The sequence below is a fragment of the Podarcis vaucheri genome (genome assembly GCF_965113315.1).
Source record: "Podarcis vaucheri genome assembly, chromosome: 6".
Taxonomy (NCBI): domain Eukaryota; kingdom Metazoa; phylum Chordata; class Lepidosauria; order Squamata; family Lacertidae; genus Podarcis; species Podarcis vaucheri.
Window position 1 is genome coordinate 64,682,095 of NC_138764.1, and position 13,267 is coordinate 64,695,361.

A 13,267-nucleotide genomic window follows, 5' to 3' on the forward strand; every position below is an offset into this window, starting at 1 on the left:
ACGACAGATAGGATGCAGCCAGGAATTAACTCCCTCCCTGCCCACTTGGCTCTTAAACACAGCCAAAGCAAGCTTCGGCCAACCATGCTTGAGAGGAGGAGGAGAGAGAAACAAGCCTTGTTTTGCATGCTACCCAAGGCCGCCAAAGGGATCTTTAAAAAAAGCAGCAAAGCTTTTCACTTAAAAAAATCATAGTCCCATTAAACACAATGGGCATCACTTAGTGCAAACTTCTTTACTCCAAAACAATCCAAACTGTGGCCCAGTTCATGTATAACATCAAGCTAAACCATTGCTCAGCACAAATATACAAATCTTTTGCTGCCCAAGACAAATGACAAGGTAGCATCCTGTCCTGGTTTTTACTCACAGTAAAAATCATAGCAGTGCTTTGCTCATCCCCTGATCCTGCTGCCACTGCAGTTTCCAAAGCTAGACCCCAGTTTGGCTTAGAACTAAGTCTGAGCCAAGGGTCATGGTTTGTTTCACTTCTGACAAACCATGAGCTGTGTAGCCAATGTTTGCTCCTGGTTATTTGCTTGAGGTTTGTCTGCAGGAGACAACCCATGATTCTGGGATCAGGCATAATGCTGCTAAGCCTAACCATGGGTTAGCTCCAAGCAGCAACAGAACCAAGGAAACGAGCAAAGCAGCCATGATTTTTATTTTGAGTACCCACATGCCTCTGTATTCGCACTTAGCCATGGTTTGGCTTAGAGATATGTGTGAACAGTTTTAGCAGCTGTGTTGGGTGGGGAAGGAACACAAAGGAAAAGAGATATTTCTTCTCTACAATTTTGAGTTGTCCTTGTGTATCATCTCACCAAATAATGAAGGGAACATTACTATATACATCAAGTGAAGATAAATAACAGTTTTTTGCTCACATTGGTTAGAGCTGTTGAATAGATTCCAGTATGGGGTTAGGTTCTAAATCCAAGTAATTCATTCTGTGTTTAAGAACCTTTGGTTATGATAAATCAGGGGCTTGGATCCAGACTGAGCTGCAATCCTACAAATGCATTTACCTGTGAGCAAGTCCCATTTAACTCAGTTGACATAGATAGCAGGTATAGGGGACCTTTGGCTGCCAATATGTTGCTGAACTACAACTCCCATGCCCTCCATACCTGTTTTCTAGAGTAGTAGTAGCAACATAGTACATGTTAGTGACTCTTCCTTAGTTTTGCACTCACAATCACTATCAATTTACTCTGATAGAAGAGTTTGGATTTGATATCCCGCCTTTCACTCCCTTTAAGGAGTCTCAAAGTGGCTAACATTCTCCTTTCCCTTCCTCCCCCACAACAAACACTCTGTGAGGTGAGTGGGGCTGAGAGACTTCAGAGAAGTGTGACTGGCCCAAGGTCACCCAGTAGCTGCATGTGGAGGAGCGGAGACGCAAACCCGGTTCCCCAGATTACGAGTCCACTGCTCTTAACCACTACACCACACTGGCTCTGTGTGGTTTGAGTATTGACAGGTGGAAGACCAGGGTTCAAATCCCCACTCAGCCATGAAACTCACTGGGGGACCTTGGGCCAGTCACTACCTCCCAGCCTATCTTACCTCACAGGATTGTTGTGCTAATGAAAACAGGAAGGAACCATGTATGTATGCCACTTTGAGCTCTCTGAAGGAAAGGTGCAATAAAGGATAAGCTAAGTATCCTGAGTCATTTAATCAGGCACAAACAGCAAGACCTTAGATATACTCAAGAAAAGAGCAGCACATAGTATACTGATTCTGCGCAATAAACAAAAGTTGGTCGCTGAACACCTTCCACTCTAGACAAGTGACAGAAAGTCAATGACCCAACCACTATTTTTGTATAAATTGTGAGCTTTGGCACCACCTTGTGGAAAATTACTTCACATGTAGAGAGATCAAGAACATGAAGACACTACTCTGGAATGCAAACAAATGTATTTTATACTACTGCTCTGGAAACTGAACAAGGTCTTTTATGAGCTCTGCAGAAGAATACATGAACTCCCTGACATGAAGCCAGCTGGCTCCGGGGAGGAATGTAGCAGCCAAAATAGGTTCCAAAAGGGAAGGCCATGGAGAATGCAGGCCGGACAAGATGTTAAAATGTATTTATCTTAATTCATACAGTGTATTTCTACACAAAGCACCCAACGTGGTTAACCACAATAAAAATATGTTAACAAGCCTACCTATAACAAATAAGCCAGGGGTAGACAGTGAGATGTCCTCCAGCCACTGTGTACTACCACTCCCATCGTCCTTGGACAATAGTCATGGTGGCTAGGACTGATGGGAATTGTAGGCCAAAACATCTGGAGGGCACCATCTTGGCTCCCTTTGCAATAAGAGAGGAGATGAACCCCATCAGTCCTAAAACACCAAACATCACTGGATGAAGTAGGACCATCATCTTGGCTTATCCTAAAAATTAGCAACTAACTTACTTGATAAAAAAGATTGCTCCATTTGACATGGTGTCCATCTCCCAACCTTTGGGCAACTCTGAAAAAAACAATGACAAAAGCAGGCATCAGTCACTCATTAGAAGTGGGGAACTCTTTGCTTCATGGGGGGCAGGGAGGCCCCTCATGTAGGTCACTATAGGGGTGGCATTATTAAGGAGGAAGACCTATATATCTCTGGCCGGCAGCATAGCAGTTCTACACACTGAGGGGCAAACTAAATGTTCTGCAAGAGATCCAGAGTTGGATCGCCTGACATTTTAATTTTTCAAAAAGCAATGGATTCGGATCAGATAGGTTTGCCATATTTCAACAGAGGACTCTTTCAAATAGAGGCCTGCCCTTGGTAAAAATAAGACACATGACAACCGTGCCTTGGAAAAATCTATATAGGGTGGGATATAATGAATCACCATAGAACAGCATCAGCTGTTGTTGGGGGTGGGCTTGTTTTTTTGGTTACTATTTCACCTCAAGTGTACTAGAATTTGTTAATATTTCAAAAATATTGTTGCTCTCCTCCACCCTCAACACATACTAAAATCCCCCATTGGAATCTGAAATGGTGTTCCTGACTGGACCCCAAACTCAAATGTAGGCTGCCTGTCTTCAGGGCAGAGTTTTAGTTCAGGAGAGTCTTCTGTAGAATAAAATTTGCAAAAGGTAATATGGCTATGTTTTTCCCCCACCCCCAACTTTCACAGTTTATATTCGAAAGGACAGCCACAGGTGAACCCTGGGGAGGGAGGGAGTGGGATCCTCGATGAAAGAGGCCTTCCTGTCTGACAACTCTTCTGCATCCCAATTACAAACCTGATTTTCAGCTGTGTGGAATGTTGCATCTCAGGAAATTTCACCTGAAACCGACCCATCTTTGTACTCTCTCCTCCCAAATCACCTGCTGGCATTTGACTTTCAAAATGGTACACCAGAGTATCTCTTCTTATATTCTGCTCCCTTCGAAACCAGGAGCAGGGAACTTGTAGCCTTCCAGGTGTTGGTGGGCCATAGCTTCCATTATCTCCTGCTGGGGCTTATGGGAATTACAGCCAAACAAGCTCTGAGACCATCTTGGCTGTGAGTCCTGGAAGACCTTTTCCCACCTGGCCTGGGAGGGTGGGACCTGACTGACTCCAGCTGCAAAAGCTGAGGCTGCTAAACAGACCCTTGGGCTGGGGTACTGTTTAGACAAGTTTTGTTGGCGGAGGGTTAGTGCTGTTAGATACACAAAAAAGTAATATCACCATCTGCTAAGTGTGCATAGCATTGTGCCATAAATTGCGGTTTCTCAAATGAGTCTTGGGTTGTTTTTATTTTGATTATATATTTTGTGGTTTTGCATTCTGGTTTTGTTCTGTGAGCCGCCCTGAGAGATATAGGACGGTATATAAATTCAGCAACAAATAAATTCACTGCATGCAGACATCAGGGACTTTTTGAGACTGGGTGGTGCAGTGGTTCAGATATCAGATGAGGACTGAGGGGGACCCAGATTTAAACCCCAACTCAGCCATAAAGCTCACTGGGCAATCTGGGGTCATTCACTGTTCCTCAGCCTATTTTACCTTAGAGGGTTGTTGTGAAGATAAAATGGGGGTGGAGTGGGAGAGAGAGCAAGAACCACAAACACTGCCAGAGCTTCTTGCAAGGAATTCCAGAATGACTTTATAATTTACTACTGCTACTACTAATAATAATATCATCATCACTATTGATGCATGGAGGAGGAAAATGAAGCAGGTGATAAAAAAAATAGGAAGGCTTCTTACAATGTCATTCATTACAAAGTGCAGGCTGTTAATAGGCAAGCCCCACTGGATTCCTCCAACCATATTGGAATGCTTGAATCTTCCTTTCTCTGATGTGGCTTGTAAAACTGATGGAAAGCTCAATTCGTTTTTTACATCCATGCCAGCAGCTTCTATGTTCCTCTCAGTCCATGTACAGGCAAGCAATATTTTTATTTGCAGCCAGCTTCACCTTACAGCACTCCACTCCCACAAGCTGAACCCAATACACTCTAGTATCTGTGTCTGTCTGATTCTGGATATTGCATGAGACTTTTAAAACGTTTGTCACTGAAGGGTATTTCAAAGGTCATGGAGACACTTGTGGATGGAATGTGCATTTTAACCATACTATCTGCCTTTCCTCAACACATTCAGCACTAAACAGCAAAGTTAATCTTTCTCAACATAACTTTTAAAACTGGAAAAATCATGGCATCGCTACAGAGAAAGTCCCTCTCCTGCGCCATCACCCTACTGCTTGAAGATTCTCCTTACCCAAAGTCAAGGCATTTACACCTGAATAATGGACATCTTTTTTTTAGGGTGTTATGTACCTATGTCCTGATGCACCTCCAGGTATAGATCATAAATCTCAGTTTGATACACACGAAATAAAGCACATGTGTTATCATTGCATACGCAAGTGGCATTTATTGAACCAATGTTAATCAGTTTCTCCTTGGATTCCCAATATTTTCCAGCACTTCTCTGAAAGAAACATCAGATACTATTCTAACACAAATAGTGTTGGCCAATAGATGTTCTGTCAGTGAGAAGAAGGGAGGATAATTATCAACAGAAGACGACAACTATTGCATTGGAAGTAATAGCATCTCCTTACCTGACCAAGTAAAATGGCCACTCTGGACGGGACAACCACTGCCTGGGTGTGTCCAGCAAGTAGATTTTGTTTCATCACTGCAAAGGGCAAAACAATCACACTTAGAAAGTTTAAGGATTAGCACCATATTCAAGAAACATCCACAACCCAAGGGCCAAGAGTAATCCAGATTGCTACACTTTGGTATACAGGAGAGCATTCATAGTAGGGTAGACTTAAGGCTGACTTTGCAGTGGCTACCAGAAGGAGAAATACAGCTGTGCAGCTCAATAAAATTTGCCACCTGTGGGCTCCCTGACTTTAAACTCTGTCACGTTTGCCAAAGGTTAAGCCATAGACTGGCAGTCTGCTGTGTGTCAGGGAGGAGGAGAACATCACCCAAGTCACCTTGAAATGCCTGAAGGGCAAGGGGAAAGGTATCCCGTATACAAAGAGTGAGCTCATTATGGAAGTGTGGAGCCTTACATAACAAAAATGGCATAATCTACGCACAAGAGGGAGACCACAGGGAGAGCAATGGGGGCTGAGCATGCTTAGTGGGCACAGGATGGCAATTTGACTGAGGAAGAAAAGATGAAAAAATGGTGTGATGGTAGAATGGAATATCCTGGAAAAGAACCGAACAGACTACTCCATACTGCAACATTTTGGTGAAGTTTCCACTTGCAATAGTAATATTTAATTTAGATACAGTTTTATAATGTTTACTTTTTTACAGGTTCTATATTCTCAGTAATCCTGACAACAAGCTTGCAAGGTAGGTCAGCTTTGTCATCCCTGTGTTGCAGACATCAGGGCATAAGCTGAGAAAAAGTTGTCTGCCCAACGCCACCTAGTGATCTTGTGACAGAAACCAGATTTGAACTGGGAACTTCCTGGTTCACAGCTTAGTTCATGGGATGCCGTCTGGGAGACGAGAAACAGCAGCCTGAGAATCCTACAGCAGCAGGTAAGGAACATTTCACAAGCTGGGCTATGGACATTTTTTTATTTTATTTTTCTATGAAATGCTGATGAACATCAGTGATGCAGTACGTAAAACAGGAAAGAGCCAGCAGGTTCTCCCCAATGAAAGTTTTGTAGTCAGATCATATAAACAGAAATTCAAAATGCAGTTTAGAGTTGTAATCCTAAAATACATTTACAATCACATGCTTAGAATTGAGGGAACTTGCTTCCAAGTGATTGTGCTGAGGATCAGGCTGCAAGTATTTATGTTTCTTTTTGATAATTTTATTGTTCTATCTTTTTTGCAAACATTTTGAGGATTTCTACCAACAAGTGGTGTATACATTTTATGAAGCGAAATGAAACAAATAAGGTGTCATTTGCCAAAGTGACATACGGCCCCTTGCTCTGTGCAGTGACTTAAAACCCAATCCTGCCCTTCTCTTGTGTGAACTGTTAGCATTCTTTCAGATTGTCTCTTCACAAACACACATGCCATTCCCACCAAAGAGTTGGCCCAGAAGTCTATGCACCTGCACCTGGCACAAACGGGGACTCCTCCAACCATCCACAGCTGCAGGAAAACCACAAAAAACAACAGAGCAAGAACTGAACGTACTTGATAAAGAAGATTCTCCCGTCTCTGCAAACTCCATAAGTCCACCTGCCAGGCAGGTCGAGCCAGTCAATGTCCTCGGTGGCCATAAAGCCCTTTCCACTCACTGCAAAATCCACCAAGAACAGGGAAGAAAAAGAGCCCAAATTGCTCCCCTCTTTACCCCTGCACCCCTGCTTTCAGCAGGAAGGGACAGTGGCTGGGCTGCCTAGTCAAGAGAGCACAGATACCCAGCCCACCTGAGCCAGTCCCACCAGGATGCAGGCTGCCCAGCCCTTCCACAGAAACTCTTGTTTTTGCTGCAAATAGCCCAGGAGGGAGGAAAAACACAACTGGCTGGTTAACCCTTCCAAGGTCCGCTTGTTGATCTTCCACCAAAAACCTGGAGCACCACAGGGTCCTCTCCAGCAGCAGCAGCAAGGGCAGACATGCTAAAACTGCCTGACTGTTTGAGAAGGCAGTTTCTTTCCTCCACTGCCTACTCAATCTAATTACCACAAATTAACTCTGGATGAGGAGCGAGGGAGTTCTGCAAACTGAGCCCCGTGTCTGTGGTTCTCGCCTTCAAAAGCAGGAGGCATCTTCTGTCTCACCGTAGTCATCAATTAGAGCTTATTCACCAGGAAAGGTGGGGTTTGAGAACTTCCCCTCCATGTAGGGAGGGAAGGAGGAGGGAGGAGGAAGAGGTCATAAATGCCTGCTTATCACCAGGGGCATGTGTTCCAAGCTCTTATACCACAACCAGGGAGAATGACAGCCTCACCAGTGCACTTAATCCAGGAGAAGAAGAAACCTGACCACTAGTGGAGCAAGGCATAACCAAGTGGCCAGGCTGCTTTGCGTGGTGAGTTCCCGCCCCCCACCAGGATAAATAAAGACACAAGACACCATAATTTAAGGTTAAATGGGCAAATTAGGCCACAACTTTATTGAATTCAGGAATGAGAGGCATTGGCTTAGGCATTGGTCCTATCGACTATCCGGCTCCAGCCCATTTGCTGGAGACACGGGAAGGGTTAACACCATAGAGGGGGAGTCTCCTGCTGAGGCATGTCAAGTAGGAGCTCCCCCCGGGTCACTGCTCGGGGGCGTGCCTTTGGCCCACACCTCCATAGGCTTCAGACAGGGCCACGCCCCCCAGAGTCCTTTATTGGACCACCCTTCGTTCTGCTCCCCTGCTTAGACTGGCACAAACCAGTTTGCCCAGAGCTACTGGAATATGGCCCAGCTGCTGGGTGTGGGGGAAGATGTCCAGTAAACACACAGCATGGTGGTGTTTGTTTTTGTTACAAAATGATTCTTAATTGTAAGATTATAGCTCTTTCAGTAGACAGCCATGTGGTTAAGGTCACATTCACACCATCCACTTAAAGAATGTGGCCTTCCCCCAAGCAATATTGGAAACTGTAGTCTACTCCTCACAGAGGTATAATTTCCAGCACTCTTAGCAAACCATAGTTTCCAGGAGTCTTTAGGGGAAAGCCATGTGCTTGAAACATGCTTTAAATATATGGTATGTGCTTCCAGACTGGTGGCACCCAACACAACCCCTTCATTGCTGTTTGCACAACATTTGCAGGGAGGTTTAGCACACTGGTAACAGTGTGGAAGCACCCTCAGCTCACCTGAACACATCATTTAAAAAATGCATTTAGAAATGCATGCTAAACTACGTTTGCAATTAAGTACCATTACAGATTACCACAGAACCTTAAACATTTTTAAAGCATGTTTTACCAGAGTTACCAGAATTCAGAAAAGAACACTCCCCCCCCCCCAGCCGCAACATGGTTTCTTTCCATTTAATAGCTGCGCAACAGACAGAGCAGACTAGCAAGGGGCATTTTTTCCAGTATGGAGGTGTAGCAATGGGGTAAGAACATCAATAGTTCAGTTTCTGCCTGTACTGCTACTGTTGCAGGCTTCTAGAAGAATAAATGAGTTACTCTAGATCAGGAGTAGTCAACCTGGTCCCTAACACCCACTAGTGGGCATTTCAGGATTCTAGGTGGGCGGTAGGGGGTTCTATGGCACAAGTTGAATTCTCCTTCCATTGAGCACGTGTGGGCAGTAAGGAAATTTTACCGTCAAGAAAGATGCATTAGTGGGCGGTAGGTATAAAAAGGTTGACTACTCCTGCTCTAGATGCTTGTGCCTAATGGCCATGAGCAGTACTTAGAGTTGGGGAGGGAGCATGGCTTAAGACCCATCCTCCTGACATCAACATTGCTGCTGTTAAATCCCCCCCCCCCCGACAGCATACAAATCAATCTGGCTAAGCTGATTCAATACACTCACACCCCGCTCACACACAAAAACAATTCTCACTACAGCCAACCAAAGACAACCAACCACACCCTAAGCCACACCCAACCTCTCTCACCACCAAGGAAATACAACAAGTGAATAGTAAGAGAACCCATATAAGTAACGCTGACACAACCCCTCACACACTCTAAGTAGACTAATAGAAGCATAACCACCCCATCCCACTCCCCCTCTTTTCTTCTTCTTCTTCTTCTTCTTCTTCTTCTTCTTCTTCTTCTTCTTCTTCTTCCAGTTCATAAACCAAGAACTTATACATTGACCACTAATAATGAAACATATGTTGTAGATATTTTCCACATTTATTATGCTATTTTTGTGATATACAAATGACATGAGAAAACTTGGTATACTTATTTGTATAACATTATTCTTGTTTATAAAACCCAATAAAAAAACCAAAACATTGCTGCTGTTTATTGGGATGGGGTAGGCACACCGCCAGACGCACTGGAGTGTCGCTATCAGTGTACCTCTACAACTGTGACCTCACCCCTGCCCTGCAAGATCCAGCTAAGGAGCAGTTAACACAGCAGCAGCAACACCCCATCATATCAGATGCTTCTGGCCAGGAATATGTATCAAATCTCAGTTGCCCCATTTCCCAGTGGAAATAAAGATACCACTTGGGTACCAAATCTTGGACACCACTCTTTTGCATGAGTCCATTAACTGACGGTTTACAAATTCCCACATTCAAAACTGTACACAGTTTCATAGAACCGAGGATAATAAAGAAAGATGATGAGTCATGATGACATATAACCCAAACTAAGAACCAGTCCTGCCAACATCTGTCTACATGCAATGTTACTGACGTAGTATCATGGACGTGACTAAGCCCTATGGCAAGCTCCATAGGAACTACCCCAAGTCCCCACACCTATTTAGTGCATTAACAAGGCTTAGCTTGTACCAGTGGAGCTTTAGGTTCAACCCCTATCCAATGGAAACTCAAATGTCCAGTTGCTACAGGTTCTAAGTGATTGTCAGGATTAATGGATGAGTACATAATAGCTCTATTCTTTTTTTAAGTATCATATTTTGAAACAGGATATTAGCTCCATGGATTCCTTTGGCTGGGATAGCTCAGTTGGTAAAACATGAGACTCTTAATCTCAGGGTCCTGGGTTTGAACCCCATATTGGGCAAAAGATTCTTGCATTACAGGGGGTTGAACTAGATGACCCTTGTGGTCCCTTCCAGTTATACTATTATATGCTAACCCTTTCCCCTCTTTAGCACATCCTTAATTTTAATCAGAGGGGAAGCATGTCCCTTTCTGTATGAGTGGTAGACTATAAATTTCAGAACTCCCCAATATCCCTCTAACACTGGGCATACACTGTCACTTTTGGATGGGTTTCTTTAAAGTTGGCTAGATGCCTATTCACAAACCAGTTTTTGCAATTTGATCTGCTCTACAATTCTCTTTAATTACTAACTCCAACATGGTTGTGGGGGGGGGGGCTTTTTCTTTCTAAACTGCCTTATGGATATTTCTGCTTAAGACATGCTAGACATACAATTAACTAACACGCACACATTACACATTCTAGATCATTAGCAGCTAATGACTGCTGTCAAAATCTGGGTGTCCAACTGTTGCTTCTAGAATAACTATAAATCAGAACACAATCACCCCACACTCTCAGCCTAGCATACCAGGTTGCTGGGGGTGGGGGGGCAATATTAGCACCATTTCTCCATAAGAGCAAAACTGTTGGTTTGTGATTATGGTTTAAGAATGAATTTTCATGACAACATTTGCCAAATTAAATTGCTGTGATGTTTTTAAAGATACAAGAAACAGAGAACAAAACCCAGTAATATTGCAGCTACGCTGCCTTTGGAACAGATTCCCTCCTTCTTGTTTTAGCTTAGCTGCAATTCATAAGTGGTTCTGCAACATCAGCAGTACAAGGGATCATCTTATAATCCATCCTGATCCTATTCTGCTTCTTTCTTTTTTTAAAGCAACCTCTTTAAAACAAAAAACACATTTTCAAAAGCAAAGCTTCATTTTCTACAAGGCTGGCTATGCAAATGCTTTCAGATGAGTTTTGCTCCTTTGAGTAACTTCCTTAACTAGTTGAGGTTATTTGCAAAGAGAGAGTGAATAAGAGCAGTGGCGGAGTAATGAAATCTTCAGAATGGCACCGTGCCCGAGTGACGACTCTATGATGCTGCATGCACGCAATGCCCATTTTGCCTACACAACTATGCCAGCAATAAAAGGTAAAGGTAAAAGACCCCTGACAGTTATGTCCAGTCACAGATGACTCTGGGGTTATGGCGCTCATCTCGCTTTACAGGCCAAGGGAGCCGGCATTTGTCTGCAGACAGTTTTTCCGGGTCATGTGGCCAGCATGACTAAGCCGCTTCTGGCGCAACGGAACACCAAAACCAGAGCAGTGCATGGAAACACAGTTTACCTTCCCACCGGAGCGGTACCTATTTATCTACTTGCACTTTTTGGCATGCTTTCGAACTGCTAGGTTGGCAGGAGCAGGGATCAAGCAACGGGAGCTCATCCTGTCATGGGAATTCGAACCACCAACCTTCTGATCAGCAAGCCCAAGAGGCTCAGTGGTTTAGACCACAGCAAGGCTGTCAATTGCAATTGTTCAATTGAAAGTTTGACCAAGCTGCAGGAGGCAGTGGAAGACAGGAGTGCCTGGCGTGCTCTGGTCTGTGGGGTCACGAAGAGTCGGACAGGACTAAATGACTAAACAACAACAACAATGGAAAGCACTCTGAATTCTTACTGGCCATCTGGAGGGCTAAGGCTTTGCACAGGCAGAATTTTGCCAGTAAGAATACACCAGTCAGAACCAGGTGGCTCTTGAGGCTTGGCTGTCACGGTGTGTCTATTCTAGTATTAAATCAAGAGAGCTGCTTCTTCCCACTCCACCCTGACAAAGACAGGCCAGTGCTGAGTGATACAAGGCCTTTTCAAGACCCCTAAGATGCTTCATGCTTTATGTTGAATTTATAATAAGCATATGTAAAAAATACAGCATGCGTGCAACAAAAGTGTGTTTAAAAGGCACGAGATAACTGCCATGATGTGTTCCAATTGTAGCCCTTAAGCCCTGATGGTGGAACTACCTGTTCTGAAGCAAACCTAAGGATCACAACACCATGTTTTCCTTGTAACATAATAGTGGGGACCTGAGGGAATTTGCAGAAGAGAAGTAGTGCATGGAACAGTGGGATTAATGCGTCTCTCTGATAAATCCCACCATGCTCCTCTATTCATTTATTTTGTTACTGTTTTCATAGGATCATAGAATCTTTGAGTTGGAAGGGACCAAAGGGTCATCTAATCTAGCCCCGTGTGATGCAGGAATCTCAGCTAAAGTATCCATGGCAATGGCCATCCAACCTCTGCTTAAAAACCTCTAAGGAAGGAGGTTTCCAACAGATAAGCTTATAAACCAGGTGAGCCATAGTAGTGGTGCAGTAGGTAGCCACTGAACTTAGTGGTCTTGCGGGTGGGCTCTTTAAATTGTAACACATAATACTTCACATACTTCAAAACATGACAAACCAGCCCTGCTGTGTGGTTAAGTACCCTCTACTGAGTGGGGTCTTGGACTTCTGCCCCCAAGTCCTCTTGAGTTTACCACTGAAACCTGGCTGAAAGTGGGGGGAACTAGAGGGGCATTAGCAAGGATGAATCAGTGGGGAGGGTTAATGTTTATTATGCACCCTGAAGCTGTGTCCTAATCTAATCCAATATCAACACCAAAGAGGCGGTACTGAGTAAACAACACATTGGATGGTGAAGGACTTTGACACATTCTTTGTGTGTGCTGTTATAGTTCAACTCATATAGAAATGCAAGGACAAAAACATATCTATTTTGTTGCTTTTGGTTTGTTTAAGCAGTTTAGTCGCACTGATGTGGAGAGGTCCAGAGAGGCCATGAGGCAAAGTGGTTAGACTGTTAGACCAGGACTGGGGAGATCCAGGTTCAAACCCTGACCCAGCCTTGAAGCTCACAGGTTATCCTTGGGCCTGTTACAAGCCCTCCGCTTGACCTACCAAACAGGGTTGCTGTGAGTGTAAAACAGTGGGAGATAAAAATGTACATTATGTTGAGTAACTCAGAGAACAAATTGGATATCAATGTAATTAATAGCAACCTAAATGCATTACCTAGAAAGCTCACTATCGACCTGAATCTGGACCACTTCACACAGCAGGAGAACTGTGCAATTATGTCGTTCATATCAGTCCACATTCTCATATCAGTGACGGTTACACCCACACACAATATACACAATGT

General features: G+C 43.9%; 1 protein-coding gene across 9 annotated transcripts in view; it reads right to left on the bottom strand.

Annotated features, from left to right (window-relative positions):
• The window catches only part of PLEKHA6 (pleckstrin homology domain containing A6), a 197,040-nt gene extending 189,825 nt beyond the window's left edge, over positions 1-7,215 (bottom strand). For 3 of the 9 annotated variants that reach the window (XM_082228134.1, XM_082228126.1, XM_082228136.1), the window contains exons 1-3: positions 6,652-7,212; positions 5,085-5,161; positions 2,436-2,493 (exon numbers count right to left, since the gene is read on the bottom strand). In XM_082228134.1, coding sequence (XP_082084260.1) covers positions 2,436-2,493; positions 5,085-5,161; positions 6,652-6,737 — 221 coding nt within the window. In that variant the 5' untranslated portion in view covers positions 6,738-7,212. Of the gene's footprint in view, positions 1-2,435; positions 2,494-5,084; positions 5,162-6,651 lie in introns of all 9 variants that reach the window. The other 6 variants (XM_082228131.1, XM_082228138.1, XM_082228132.1 and 3 more) reach the window with 3 other exon arrangements.
• Between the last annotated feature and the right edge of the window lie 6,052 nt (positions 7,216-13,267).